The following is a 15785-nucleotide window of genomic DNA, read 5'->3' as shown; positions in this document are numbered from 1 at the left end:
TTTATTTGATAAATGATCTGCATTTGAAGAAGTATTAATAACATAAAAAAATCTTAATAAACTAGGTTATGGCAACTAAAAAAAAGTTAGGTAAAGCATGATGGGGATGGGATAGTATAGGTTTGTTTCTTCCTACTCCTTTTGTAGCAATTAATCAAAGTCTACTTGACAATCATTATATTTAATGGATTAGCAATTGCTTGGAATAAACCAATTAATCAATCAAACATTAATTAGTACAATAATTAAACTTTCATGCTTCCACCAGCACTAGACTCTATTGAAAACAGCATTGTAGAACTATGCAAGAAGACACTCAAGCTAATTTTGAATCTTGTCAAACTAACGCAGATGTTTTCCCATTTTCAACAGCTCAATAGGATTGAAGCATTAACTTCAAATTGGGAATATAAAAACCCTCTGAATGCTGCATTAGGGTCTCTTTAAGAGGCTTAGGGAGACAAAGACAGTTGGGGCTGTAAACCCCTATTACTGTATCATTGGTCGCAATGCTTTGGACGGGGTGGCTCTGCTTCTTTTAGAGCTGAGCATTCCAGTGGGGTCAGTGCTTATCTTTGGGGGTGTTAGAATGGGAGTTGAAGGGTGATGAAGAAGGGTGTTCGCTGTAATTAAAAGGAAAGAAAGCAGCATAAGTCCTCCCTAATCCTTTGTTCCTCTTCAAATGCACAGGACCAGAAGCAATGCGCCCCAACAAAAGAGCATATGAAGCGAGGAAGCCACAGCTCCTGCTGCCTCACTGTTGCACCGAAAGTGTAAGTGGATTAGTTTTAATGAAAAACTCATTTCTGAAGTGCCTGGCATCCCACTTCTCTAATAACAATTGCAATCTTCTGCATCCATTACTCTGGAAATGTCAGCTAATTCATCTAACTTTCACTAAATTGCATATCTGTTTTAATACAAAGGGGACTTGTAGCATATACTGCAGTAACTACAGCAGTCCGGAATTCACAGATGCACATTTTGGTGCACAGATGCACATTTGAATCCACAGAATTAAAGGAAATTCTATCTTGCCAGTTTTTTTTTTCCTTTTTACCTTTCTGGTACTTTAATGTGAGATTCAAATAAAGATGTGAATAGTATTGTGCTGATTACGTTTTTTAGTAAAGACGGACTCCAAGGAATATTGTGTTGGAATTTGTGATGGAATTTTTCAGATCATGGAGGACATCCAGTATACAAATGAAATTTAGCTTAAGATTGCATTTCTGAATGTTTCTTTTTGGAAAAGCTTGTTACAAGGACGTAGATGCTACAGTCCTCCCTACTCTGCTCCATTCTGATGCATCCACTTGTAGACAACCAAAATCATTCATGTCTTTGTTGGCATCTGGCTCAAAACTGTGTAGCTCCAATATCGCGTACAAATCTTGTTGCACTGCTAATGTTAGGTTGGGGTTGTGAAGGGTTGTAAAGTAGTGGGAGAGAGTGTAAATAAAGGGATCATGGGTAAGTAAGGGCAGGCTTATTCTACACCAAGAGTTCAGCCCACAACTCAGGGGTGAATTTATAATGAACTCCTGCTGCTCTGCAGAAACTATGTCCTAAAAAGCAACACTTTTTTTTTTAAAAGACCACTGGAAACATTTTGAAAGTTGATCAAAAGATTATTGGAATGGCAACTTTATAACAGCCTGTGAAGAACTTTATAAAACTGTTTTCAAATTTTTTTAAATTGTCTTTCTTTTCTTTTTTGCTAGATTATTATTGGTAGATTAAAATCATTTGAACACAAATATTGATAAAAAAAATATCAATGGTAATGTTAGTCTAGTTTAAAAGTGGACTTATAGATAATCAGCATGAAATTAAAATATTGTTATAACTCTTCACCAATGCTTAGCCCCATCATGTGATTTTGTATGGATGGAAGCTGTGGAAGAACGAGCCCCTCAGGGGCAGCAGTATATAATTACATTTCCCGCTGTCTCTGCTCTCATCAGTGTTACTGTTCTTCTGCAGCCTGCAGCTGCCATGATGCTGAAAGAACAGATTTTATCCTTCTCACTTTCCTGGGCCTTTAATGGCAGCATGATCCACACTTTACTGCAAGACTTAACCTTCAAGTCATGTTTCATATCCCTCTGGTCCCTTGGGGCATTTACTCTGCCTATACTAAAGCATCTCACCTAAGAAATGTGTCCCTTTTTTAATATTTAGAAAAACTTATATTCATGTTTCATTTCACTTGTAGTCAAACATATATAAACATACTGCATATTATCACAGGTAGAAAATAGTGGACCAGAACAAGAATTTGTCTAATTTATAGCAATTTTTTTACAAATACTTCTCCTGGAAGTATTTTTTTGCAACACGCCTAAACGTTACTCTTGAAGGGGAAAAATACTTGTTTTTGTTGGTCACTGATTTTTAACCTTAATCATCATCACTCGAAATATCTCCTCAACATCAGTGCATACATTCAGCTGAGCAAAGACTAATGGGATAAGCTGTCGGTCAGACACTTCTGGTAATTAACTGCAGCGAGGAATCATCATTAGCATGCATTACTGCATGAGATATGACACAAGACTGTTTCTACTGTAACGGGGGAATAATTAGTATTCCCGCAGGATTTTTTTTCAGAGGAGGCGAGCCAATTGCTTTGAATGCTGATGCAACACAGACAAATGCAGACAGACAGTCAACAAGGGAAAAGCAGCAATATGAAAGTGTGCACGTCACATTAAAAGGCCCTCAACTTTCACCAGTTTTTGTTTTTCTTGAGTAAATGCTAAAACAGTGTGTGGGGTATCTTGATGCAAAGTGCATAACCATGACATTTTGGTTGTGCACATACAGCAAATTTGCTGAGATGTTGCTTAATTATTGTATTAATAAAACTTTAATACAATAGTTTGGGAGCTATCCATTTCACCTTCAAAATGTCAGCAAAGCAATTTATTCTCTAATTTATTTTGCAGAGCAAATTATCCTGATGAAAGTAATCAAAACAACAGTTACTGACTTAGAGACAATTTTTTATAAATCTAGAAAATTGAGTTTGGCACTTCCAGCTCCACAGCAAAGTCATCCACTAAGTTTTAAATAAAAGATAGAAGTTTAATTAAAAAACTGTCCTAAGAATGATGCAGGTTTTTTTTAAAGTAAGATCTATGCTAAATTAATTTAAGTAAATCTAAGTAAAGACTATATTGGAGGCTATTAAACAGCTGGGTTGTTCAAAATTAATGATAAAAGCTAAGATGCTGCTGTTTCATTGCTAATATTTTTTATGTTTCCTTTTATCTATGTGACTCACTGTCTGTCTGACTATGAGGTTAAGCTCTAAGATTTACTCTGAAGCTGTCAAAGGTCGCTGCCGTTATCTGGCAACATTAAACACACCCAATCGCTCTCTTGATTTTATAGAGCCATAGAAACTGTGCACTATCTTGTCGGTAAACATTTTTCACCCTTCATCTTTCAGAAAACACAGATGGTTCGTCTCCATTAGGAGTCTCAATAAATCAAGCTGTAAAGGGTGCAAAACCATTCATGCACAGGTGTATTTCCTGCTGCAACATTAATAGAAATGTATTTGTGCTGCTTGATTTCGACAGTGACGGTTAAGGCATTCTATTGGTTTTATTTTTATACTTCATAAAGTATTTATTAATTTTTGGTTTTTGTTTTGTTTCTACTCCAAATGGAAACCTAATGTAAATTATCTACCAATTCCACTTCTTGATCCACTGAAAAATGTCAAGTTTTGCTTGCTTGGCTGTATTTTATTTATTTCTTTTTTTTTCTATTTTGTTATTTGGGTTTCTGTGCAGGCTGACTGTGGTTTCGCCCCTTCACCAGTGCGTCCGTCTTGGAGCGGTCACCGCTGCCTCCACTTTGCTAATCAGCCACACAACATTTAACATTTAAGAACTCCCCTCCAGCCTTTAGTATCGGCTCATTTTGTGTTCTAGCTATGCTCTCCTTGCCTTTACTTTTTTTTAATACACCTTTTGTTACATCTTGGTTTGTGGTTCTTCCCTGCACCTGCTTGCCAAAGCGTGACAGAAAATCTATCTATTTTCATTTTGTTGTGAACCCAGAAAGTTAAAAACACAAGGATTTACCTGAAATCCAACAGGATCCTAAATAAAAACTCCTAATCCCTGACATGACTGCACCTTAAAATGTTTTTTTTTATGTCAAAGATTCATGGAACCAGTTTTATCTCAAACAAAGCTTTAAATACTTATTAAAAAATAAAGAAAAGTTCAGTTCAAAATTGAGTTATTTATTGAAATTATTATTGCATAAATGTAGAGGGGACCCACAATACGAAATGTTTACAAATGAACTAAGTCATGCAACCCTGTTTGCTCCAGCCATGAAGCCAAATGTCTGCATCTCACAAAGAGAAAACATGTTTGGCTAAAACCAAACGAAACCAGAAATTACCATTTTTATTGTCCAGTATGAAAATCGAGTGTGAACTGTTCGTCCACTGTATGGGAACTGTTATCAGGGCTTCCTGTTCTTGTCAGCCTGCTCAGCATTATGAGGGAGTGTGCTTGAGTTACCATGGCAACGCTGCACAGTATTCCTAGACTCCCAAGTCACCTTTCTGCTGAGTTTCATCTGATTTTCATAAATTTATAGTCTTTTTTGTCTTTAGACTGCAAGGAATGCTCTCTTTCAACATTGTGATGTGTTTGTTGTTTTTATTTAAATTAACAGATTTTTAGCATTTTCAAGTTTGCGCAACTAATTTAGGCCTCAAAGTTTCTGTATAATTGTGTTTACATGTAAAAACTTCCTGTTTTAATTTTTTTTGTTTCGTTTTCAGTTGTGAATTTTTTCTTTAAACTTTTGAATGCAAATAATGACAGTTTCTCTTCTAAAAAAAGTCTAAAAAGTTTAAAAATTGAACAACTTTTCATAGCATTTGTTTTGAATTCTACTATAAACATTAAAAAAAGAACATTTTATGATTAAAAAATCTAATTAATGTTTGTTTTACAAAATAATCATTTTCTTTGCTGCATTATATTCATTAGAACTGATTATCATCCCTTATAGGTGCTCGTGTTATGGATAAAAATGGAAAATATTAGCATTTAGAAAATCAGTTTACAAAGTAAAACCCTAATTAATATAATGAAGTCTTAAAATCTAGTTTTTAGGGTAAAAAATTAAATGAAAAAGCATAGTTTCATCACATGAGATGCATAAACTTTATCCTTTTAGATTGACGTGAACAAAGCAGAAGTGAAGTGAGTACCTGGTGGAGGTGCAGATGTGCTTTCCACGGAGACCTCAGGGCCCAAAAGGCATCCAGGAGAGAAGGTGATATCGTCCAGGCAGATGTCGCCCTTTTCACTGCGACCTACCTTGCCCTCAAACACCACCTGGAAATCTCTGTGATGGCTAAGTGGGATCTCCCTCATCTGCCAGTAGTTCCCCTGATCTCCTGTCAACTCCAGCAGGAGATCCAGATGTCCATCAAATTTGATGAACACGCTCAGCGTTCCGATGCCATCTCCAGACATATGAACAAAGAAGCGCATCTGAACAAAAAAGATAAATCATTTTGTAAGTGTTTTAAAAAAATATGTGTTTATTTGAATCATACAAATACTATTTTTTTCTGCCATGGTTTGCTTATTGCCGGATTACAATTTCTCATTACAGATTTTAGAGGAAAACGTAAAAGTAATTTATCTTTCATCCACTCAGTCGGTCATAGAATTGATTGATTCTTCAGTCATCTCCTCTTCCATTTTAATTGACTGACGGATCAGGTTAGAGGGAAAACTGACAGACATTATTCAGCAGGACACACAATATTAGTGCACATGGTTTCTAGCGGCTTTGTTTTATATAAAAGTTTTTTCTGTAGGTACAAGCCAGAAAATGTGTCAGACATTCATTAAAATCTCTCCTAAAGGTGGAATAAATCCCCCCTCCTAAAAAAAAATCCTATTACTCTCATGTAATCAGCAGTTGGTTAGTTTGGCTTCATGGAAAGTCAGGAAAGAGGCTGATTAAAATGTTAGATAATGCTTACATAATATCCCAGCATGCACCTCCGATTGAAATAGTGAAACTACATTTGTGTGAGATTTAACGTAAATAATTTTCCTTCTTAGTTCAGCGTTGCTGCTAAAATAAGTAAACAAATTCATGAGTCAGTGTAAAGTATTACTTTAATTTCTGTTCAACTAAATAATTCAAATTAAACAAAAATGTCATTATTACATATACAATCATTTTTTTTATTGTATCCTTAACCATAGTTTGGATTAAATATTAAATAGTTGAGAGTCAGCAGAACACCTTAACTTTTCCCCCTTTAGGACTATTAAAAGGCGCACGTTTGCTCTAAAAAACACACAAAATTACTACAGGTGTATTTAAAATATTAACACAACTCAGTTTTATGTGCTTTTTAATTTATTGTTTAAAACCAGCAATAACATTTTATTTCTGAGTCTGTGTAGTAGGTTATATCCTATATTGTCATTTAAATCCTTATAGCTATTGCTTATTAGACATTTAACTTAGGCAGTCTGGAGACAGAAGATTTTGTTCAGGAAAATGTTCAGGACATTTTGAAATTATGAAGGGGCAACCTCAAAGACTAAAAAACGCTGGACATCCCTGTGATGCTGAAAGAAAATCATGTCCATTTCCCCCCCCAAAAAAACCACATTTTTTAATGTCTTTCTGGAGCCAAAAGTACATGACTGCGACTGCTCGGCTTTCAGGCTGAGACTTATTTTGTTTTTCCACCAGCACCACCTCTGTTCTGTGAGATCTGACTTGTATAATAATCTTGGAGTTACAGAATTTGAGAAGAAAGTAGACATACAGCAGCTGCCTCACATTTAAATTAATTTCTGAGTTTAAATAAAAAATCATGAAAACTGACAGCAAACAACAAAAAGCATAATGGTAATATTTGTGAAATGCATGTGCACCGATTAGGAAGTGAAGTTCCTACTGACTGCAGTGCAATAAAAGTCAAACTGAAAATAGTGTTGCATATTTCAGATCTAACTCACATTCTTGGGTTGGCATGTTCTGTTAGTGGCTTCAGTTGTTTTAATACAGTTTTCTGTGCTGAATTTTAAGCAAGTTTTGCATTTAAATAATATTTGATGGTTTGTTTGGTTTTCAAATGTGCCATTTAAAAAAAGTCAAAAGTTTTTTGTGACTGCATCAAAACATCCTTTCGTCTCTGAGCCTCTTTGGTGTTACTCTGACCTTGCAACTGGAGCTCCTGCTGCTCAATAAGGGTCCGATTATTCGGGCGGTGTCGCTGATTGCTTGTGGAAAAGAGCTCTCCAGGTAGAGGTAGTGTCCAGACGGGTCTCTGAGGGTGTGGTCATTGGATGGCCCGGTTCCAACTGTTGGGGTACTGCCCGCCTTTATCAGCCAGTCAAAGTCATCCTCCTGGCACTGGCGCCAGGAACAGAGGTCAAATTCAAAGTTGCAGCGTCCACTGAAACCCTCTGAAAGGTTGCAGCACAAAAACCATCAGTCAAAGCTATTCGATTGTAATCAGCTTTAGTCAGGACTCATGAGTGAGAGGGTCTCACTGCATATGTAGGGGTTCTCATCTGAATTATCCCCACAGTGGTTGATGAAGTCACACAAGTTGTCCTGAGGGATACAGTGGCCATTCGCACAGGCGTACTGCTCTGATGAGCATGGCTGGTTTGAGGGAAGAGGAGGAGAGCAATTGTGGAAGCTAATGTCATCTATGACCACATCACCCATGTAGCTGATTCCTCGCTTTGCTCGGAATATCACCTGAAGAGAAGCAACAAATGTGATCAGCCGTCTGTTTCCTAAGACCAAACAAATTGGTAAACATAGTGGGGGAAAAACAAGATGGACAATGAATAGCTGATCAGAAATTGATCTAAAAAATTGAACAGCTTTTTCGTGGCGTTAGTAATTATTTTTAAAACAGACAAACCTGAAAGTTGTTTTGTAACCCCAAAAACACCACCCCCTGTTTCCATTTGTTGCCTTGGTTACCAGTCTGATACCAGACCAAATTTGAGATGTTTCTGTGCCTCAGTAGAACCTGAATATAACAGAGAATCATTCATTGTTGGGATTTGTGTCCAAAGAAGCACCAGGTAAGAGCATCTTGCTCATACCTGAAGGGAACCCACTGTGAACCCGCTCATGTGGTACCAGAAGATCAAGGCGCACAGTGGCCCTGTGGCAGAGATGATCGGCGTCTGGAGGTCGGTGCTTTGACCATACGCACCATTGGAACTGTCTGCATACATATACCAACCCTCAGAGCTGTTTCTATTGGTGAAAAAGACAGAAAAATAAAATGTTATTTGCTTTGATTACTCAGCTCTAAACTGAGCCAAAAGAAAAATGGCATGGTAATTGAGTCATTAGCTTTCTTTCATTTCCTTTTCTAACAGATTTAAAGATGTGAAGTGTTTTTGCTTACTATCTACCAGAAACAAGATTTGGAATGACATTCCTTTTGTGAGGAAACTTTAAAGCAACAGAAATGGGTTTAAAAAGCAGCTTTCAACCCATTTAGACTAAAGCAAATTGTTTTATTTTTTTATTATTACAATTTAAATTTCAGGAGGAGTTTATCCAAATTATCTCTGTTTGAATCTAATGAACACAGCTTAGCTTCTAATTGCTAGTTTTACTACTGAACAGAACAATAAATAAGCAAATATATACACATTTGCTTTAATTTCTACTTTCATCAAATGTCTACTTTTTTTGTGTTTGTTTGGTATTTTGGCCATATTGAATCCAGTCTTAACATTTCACAGGGATCTGGATCTTAGACACAGGAAACACCTTATAATCAAATAAGCCTCATGGACAGAGGGGGAAAACACCACAACAAAAGTTAAAGACTCCTTTAAAGACAAAGGGAACTAAGAGGCACAAGAACATCTACAACTTCCTGAGAAAACCTGTTGATGCCTTAACCATGCAGATAACTTCTGTACATGAAACATAAATATGTTTCATTTGAATGTTTCATGCTAACAATAGAAATTGTTATCAGTTTGATTGGGCAAATTATTACAAACAAGCATTGAAGGGTTTGTAAAAGGAGTGGCTTAATTTTAGTTAAAAAAAATAAAAGTTCTCCACTGTACACAACTGTGAATTAATCCTTCAACATTAGAGCTTCCGCTGCAGTGTTTAGATTCTTTTGACTACCATAACTCTTGAACCATTTACGCAATTGACGTCATTTCAGCTGATTCTGAAGCAGCAAGAGCGACATTGCGCTGATTTGCAACACTTTACAGTAGTGAAGTGTTTATGAAATCAATGTAGCCTAAATCGGCTGATTCTGACACAGAGAAAAAAAAAACGGTTTGAGCAACATTTTCCGTTAGTAGGTGGCTAAAAGTGTTAATGTAAAGTTTGGCATATCGGTGCAAAGACGATGTGAAAAGCCGCTTCTCAGCACATCAGAATGCTCTTATTCATGTTGTTCGCATAAACGGTCAAAAAGTTACGGCAGGACAAGAAGGTTGTGTTATTTAGATCTTGTATACGATTAGGGAGTTAAACTAGAGTAAACTAGAGTGATGCTTGCAACATTTGTATAAGTTATAATAGCCTGACTATATCTTGTGTAATTTAATACATTTATCATTTGCATTCTATAAGCCAAAACATTTATGTTCATAAACAGGAAAAGCTAGACGTGTGCATACATTTTAATGGGACAAGTTTGAGAATTATCAGATGTAGTGAGAGGAACTTATCCCTGATTTTCTGCTGTATATCCTCTTTTAGGGAGATGTTTATATATAAATTGGATAATAATAGTACTGCTCATTCCTCTACATTTTTTCTGCACTAACTTTTTAACATTAAGCTGATTGATTGATCCAATGTTTAAATATTAGGATAAAAAGAAATTAAAGTATGAAGATGGACTTGGAAGATGTGCCTTCTGAAGGCAAGAAATAATCATTTTTACCTTTATGCTGTGCCTAATAGATATCAGCATACCCAACAGTAACTACCTTAATAGTTTTCTTTCTCCTCAAGCTTCTCTGACTGTTTGTGTCTCTATTTTTTTAAACTCCAATTAAAGATCTGGCTCCTATGGGGTTCAACTAGACGGACAAATCCCCCTTCGATTTCACTGCTCTGTACAAATAAGCTGCTGTGCGAATGAGACGAAGAAGCTCCAGGCATATAATGGAGAGAGAAGAAGATAATGTCTGCAATTTTACACGAGGGAAGAAATTACTTAAATTGCAGTCATCACAGGCTGCAGCTATTGTCTGCTCCATTAAAAGAAGCCAAGATCTGACAGTCAGATCAGTGTGAGGATGGCTTACGCCATTCTGGAAAATGTTAAAGTTTTGTCTAAAACAATAAAGACAGGATGTTTACATAACTGTTTTCCCTCAGAATCCCTTCTTTTTTTTTAATCTTACAACATTGGGATTTTTGTTCATTACAGCTGATTATGAGCTGATGACTAAAATGTTTGGAGGTCAACCTTTTCTATTAGTCAGTGCATGCACTCACAGGGTGTGGTCAATGGCTGGACGGTGGTTCTCCTCTCCATTATGGATGCTTTTCCCTTGGTTAGCTGCCCAGTGAAAGGCGTGGTTTAAGATTAAAGCATAGGTGATCATTTTCCAACCACATGTGTTTCCATCTTCAAAATCACACCTTTCATTCACTGAGGAAACAAGACACAGAATAAATACAAAAGACGACATGATAGTAAGAAAAAAAACCTTTAACAGACACTCTAAATCACATGTGTCAAACTCAAGGCCCGGGGGCCAAATGTGGCCCTCCATGTCATTTTATGTGGCCCGCAAGAGCATAAAAGTTTTTAATTTCTTAGAATTGAAAATAAAAATTGGTGTATTTATTCATATCTTGGGGGAATCAGACTTGAAATATGGGATTGGCCAACTATACATTAGGACTTAAACACTGTCAATATAGCCTAACCTGACAGAATCAAAAGTAAAAGGATTTATGTTAGAGTAACAAGCAAACATATGTTTTCTATGCTACAGTAATTATAACTTTAAAAAGTTATAGTAAATAAATAATGAGTTATTTAACATTAAGGAGTAGTTACATTTGTTTTTCATTACATTTAGTTACAGGTATAAGTTATATCTGTCTGAGGACAGCCGCTATGCTGATGTGGCCCCCGGTGCAAATCAGTTTGACACCCCTGCTCTAAATGTTTTACCACAGTTGGTTTCATCTGACCCATCGGAGCAATCGTGTTTGAAGTCACAAACTTGACTCAGAGGAACACACTCCCTATAGATGCCACACACAAACTCCCCTTCGGAGCAGCTGTGGGGCAGAACAGTCGGGGCAGGAGTAGTCACAGCTGGGATGATCTCGGAGGGCAGTTTTCCTAACAGGAAAGTGGGAGAATGCTGTAAATTAATTGAATTAGGGCGGTTAAAACTAAATATTCAAGTATGTTGATTAAATTGTTTACCATCATAGGGTTCACAGTCGAGGAAGGAAAGGTCATCAATGGCAATGTCTCCATTAAAATCATCTCCAACTGTTCCTACTATCAAAATCTGAAAATAGGAAAATAATTATAATTAATTTTTGTGGCTATTTACATGCGCAGTACTTATTTTCTGCCTGTCTTGTTCGTCCACTGCTAAAAGAGATCATGTTTTCTTAAAATAATGAATTCTTAAAGTCACTGTTGTTTTTTATAGCATTTTTTGGAAAAATGCTAAATAGTTTAAACATTTTTACAACATTATAGATATCAATATATATACAAGCGGCTGAAATGAGCTTCCTCCGTAGGGTGGCTGGGCGCTCCCTTAGAGATAGGGTGAGAAGCTCGGTCACCCGCGGAGAGCTCGGAGTAGAACCGCTTCTCCTCCACATCGAAAGGAGCCAGCTGAGGTGGCTCGGGCATCTAGCCCGGATGCCCCCTGGACGCCTCCCTGGAGAGGTGTTCCGGGCATGTCCCACTGGGCGGAGGCCCGGGGAAGACCCAGGACACGCTGGAGAGACTACGTCTCTCGGCTGGCCTGGGAACGCCTCGGGGTCCCCGCAGAGGAGCTGGAGAAAGTGGCTGGGGCGAGGGAAGTCTGGGCATCTCTGCTCAGTCTGCTGCCCCCGCGACCCAGTCCTCCGGATAAGCGGAGGAAGATGGATGGATGGATGGATGGATATAGATATCAATCATTATTGACAATGGTCAAAATGATAGTGTGCTGTGATGATGACACTGATTTCAAATGGAATTCTACCTGTGTATTCAAATGACAATACAACACTATGAAGAATAATGCACTAAAAAGCTATTTATAATATGGAATTAAATAAAACTTTGCAAAACTTTGCATTTATTTCTGAAATTATTGTTGAATTTGACTGTATTCATATTAGACTCAATATTCAAAGGGTTCTTTTATATTCTTTTTTATTCTTTTTATTAATATTATTCTTTTGTACTTTAATCATAACGTATTACTGATCTTTAAAAAGTTGTATTACTATATAAAGTTTTTATATCAAATCAAAAATCAAATTTCCATTGAAATTTTTTTTTTATTTTGGTATTAAAAATCAGTAACAAAATCATCAATTCCTACACATAAACGAAAAAATAGCAGATTTTTGCCTGATAAAAGTTTTCTTTTATTAAAAATTGATTACTGCCTTTGATCAATCAATTATAGTTTTAAAGCCTTGCTCTGACTAACTTGCCATATGTTGACTTAATTAATACTAATGTGGTGTTTAAATTAAGCTAGGATAAGACAACATCAAAGCTGAAAAATCCCTCATACTGAAGTCGAAAAGCTAAAGAATATTTGTGATTTTGTTCAATTACCTGGAAAGGTTTAGCGCTCTGGAGGTACAATGTCTCCCTGTACCACAGGTTTCCTTGATGTCCACATTTTTCCCAGATCATCTCACCGAGGCCTGTAGCCGTGGTCCTTAGATGCACAGCCAGGCTGAACACTTGCAAGCCAAACATGTGGTAATGGAAGCGGAAAACACATTTCTTCTGAGGTGAAGACGGGTCTTTGTCAGGCTGGTAGGTGGGCTGAAACACCTGACTCAGCAGCACAGCTGTGTCCTTGAACTCCTGGGGTAAAGAGGACTCTATGTAGAGGTAGTGGCCATTGCTGGTGCCCAGTGTGTGGTCCCTGAGGGGGCCCGTGTTTAAGGTTGGAGTAGGGCCGCTGATAAGAGCCCAGTCAAAGACATCTTCTCCACTCTGCTCCTGTTCCCAATTGCACAGCCCTTTTTCAAAGTCACACTGCAGCTCTGGAGCTGTCAGACGATGAGAATCAAACAGAAACAGACAATTATAAGACATTCATTATAATTGACCAATATTGCTTTATTGGTGTTAAAAATGCTGGAGACACTCACAGCACCCCTCTTCGTCTGATCCATCCCCACAATCATCTAAAAGGTCACAAAGCTGCAGACGCTGCACGCATGCCCTCGTGTGCACACAATGAAAATGTGTGTCAGAAGGGCACTCTGTTGCAGCAGGGGGCAGAGAGCAGTTGTCGAAGCTGATGTCGTCTAAAGCAGAGATCCCATCGAATACTCCGAGACTGATTTTAGCCAGACCGATCTGGAAAGGTTGAGTGATGCGTCCCAGCTGCACAGTGACCTGGTTCCAGCGTCTGCCTTGGTCATACAGCGTTGTCCAGATGACGGGTTGGTTTTGATCTCCCTCAAATCGAAGGTACATGCTAGCTGCTCCAACAGAAATACCTGAGTTATAATGCCTGAAAGGACATAAAAATATATATATATATATCTATAAGACTTCATTTAATATGATTTTTTTCTGGAGGAAATAAAAACAGGTGCAACTTTCTAAAAATAGATTTTTTCTTAATTATTGTATATTTGTCTGTTTGGGCCATAGTAGATTAATTCAGGTATGGACATGAAATAAATTTGTGTGTAAATGTACGTGAATTTTTCTATTGGTTTTAGGTTTACAGTTAGCATTCTTTTGTTGTTGGCCATGAACCAGTACCCCACATTCTGCTCAAAAAATGAAAGCACACCTGAAAGTACAGCATGGTGCAGTTTCTCAAGTGGCCACTAGAGGCTGGTTTCAAAAGGGAGCAATTTGTGATTGAACCTTGCTATAAAAAGTTTGATTTTACATGAAAAACACAGTAATGTAAGGCCTGGGTTTGAAACCTTTTTGCTTTGTTTTACAACAATACAGTTTAAATATGTTCACTAAAAGAAATACTTGAATGAATGACATGAAATGATCATTTTGGAAAAATAGCTGTGCATCAGATTTGAGATTTACATAGAACAGCATTATTTTTTATTTTGAAGCACTGAACTGCCACACTGTTTACTGTGATAAATAAATTAAATGTAAAAGGAAAATCTTGATCTATCTGTCCTTGGAAAACAAGATTGATCAGCATTTTACACTTGTAAATTTATGTTAAAAATAGTTTGTCATCCCTAAACCTGAGTTGCTGTGCTAAGTGACTAGCATTGGCAATCTGTACCTACTTTCACTTTTAAAATTAAGATTTTTCTGTATTTTCAAATCACAGCCCTTTGTTCTGGAGGAGACTGGAGTTGTGGATGAAACAGAAGAACCTAAAAGGGTCTTAGCATTTTTTTTTTCTTTTTGTATTTGTGTTAAGGCGATGGAAAAATGTGTTTAATTTTACCCTCCAGGACAAGACCCACTGTCATCAGTTAACCAACAGTGAGCAGCAATCATGATTCGAAACTCAACTGTGTGTGAAGAAATAAGGGGAAAAAAGCTAAATGGGACTATTAAAACTGAATAAAAATCAAAATCCAAAAGGCAAAGGTGAGGAACCAATCTGCACACAGAGATAAATTTGACCTTTAATGTAAAGACATTTTTCGAGAAATAGGTTGGACTCACCAGAATGTCAAAGTGCAGCCAGAAGCTGTTTGCTGGAACCAGGGCCCCATGAGAAGAGCTTTTGGGTGAAGACTGCTGCTGTTTTTCAGTATAACCATAAAATGGCCTGTTGTTCAACAGATGAAAACAAACAGTCAAACCATTCTGACTGTCAACAACTTTCCTGCAAATTCTTTCTGTGACCGGCCAGCGAAACCCAAGTAATTATTTTAGTATTCATTGTATAAAAACGGTATTAATGTAAAAATAAAACAAAAAGACACAGAAAAATATAAATACAGTTCATCCAAATTGTAATAGTGACAAGATACTTTAAAGATTAGGGTAAATGAAGTTGTTAGTTTGTTTAATTGGGACCAGAATAATATTTTTTGTGATCAAACCTAATGATTATTCAAATTTTCTTCATGATTTAATCAAAGCAGATTTACTACGTATTGACTTAAATTTACAGACAGGTTCTTTTATACCATGTTTAAAAATAAAGAACTTTTTTCTCCAATACATTTTCATAAGGAAGGCAGGTTTTGTCCTTGGCTGCAAGCAGGAAACGTTTGAAGCAGTGATGTAGAGGAGGTCACGGAACAAGATCTTATCCATTATGGACAACACTGAGCATCCTCTCCACCCTGTTCTGGACAAACAGCGGAGCTCCTTCTCTAGGAGGCTCAGACAGCTCCGCTCCAAAACTGCCCGGTACCGGAAATCCTTCTTACTCAATACAATAACCCTGTACAATAACTCACAATGCAATAAATAACCTTTGCACATTATTTTTCTTTTTTGCACATTTTTTTACCTGCACTGTCTGTAAATAGCTTTTTAAAATATGTAAACCTTATTGTTTTCATTTATATTGCATTTTTTTGTTTTT

General features: G+C 37.0%; 1 protein-coding gene across 1 annotated transcript in view; it reads right to left on the bottom strand.

The window, feature by feature from the left end:
• The window catches only part of malrd1 (MAM and LDL receptor class A domain containing 1), a 47749-nt gene that overhangs the window by 24728 nt on the left and 7236 nt on the right, over positions 1 to 15785 (bottom strand). The window contains exons 8-18 of the mRNA XM_011488998.4: positions 14912 to 15017; positions 13396 to 13763; positions 12848 to 13293; positions 11480 to 11567; positions 11219 to 11392; positions 10531 to 10687; positions 8142 to 8298; positions 7955 to 8065; positions 7572 to 7785; positions 7237 to 7484; positions 5252 to 5537 (exon numbers count right to left, since the gene is read on the bottom strand). Of these exons, the coding sequence (XP_011487300.1) occupies positions 5252 to 5537; positions 7237 to 7484; positions 7572 to 7785; positions 7955 to 8065; positions 8142 to 8298; positions 10531 to 10687; positions 11219 to 11392; positions 11480 to 11567; positions 12848 to 13293; positions 13396 to 13763; positions 14912 to 15017 (2355 nt within the window). The remainder of the gene's footprint in view (positions 1 to 5251; positions 5538 to 7236; positions 7485 to 7571; positions 7786 to 7954; positions 8066 to 8141; positions 8299 to 10530; positions 10688 to 11218; positions 11393 to 11479; positions 11568 to 12847; positions 13294 to 13395; positions 13764 to 14911; positions 15018 to 15785) is intronic.

The sequence above is a fragment of the Oryzias latipes genome, chromosome 20 (assembly GCF_053564925.1).
Source record: "Oryzias latipes strain Hd-rR chromosome 20, Olatipes_Hd-rR_3.1".
NCBI classification, from domain to species: Eukaryota; Metazoa; Chordata; class Actinopteri; order Beloniformes; family Adrianichthyidae; genus Oryzias; species Oryzias latipes.
This window is presented reverse-complemented; position numbering and strand designations above follow the sequence as displayed.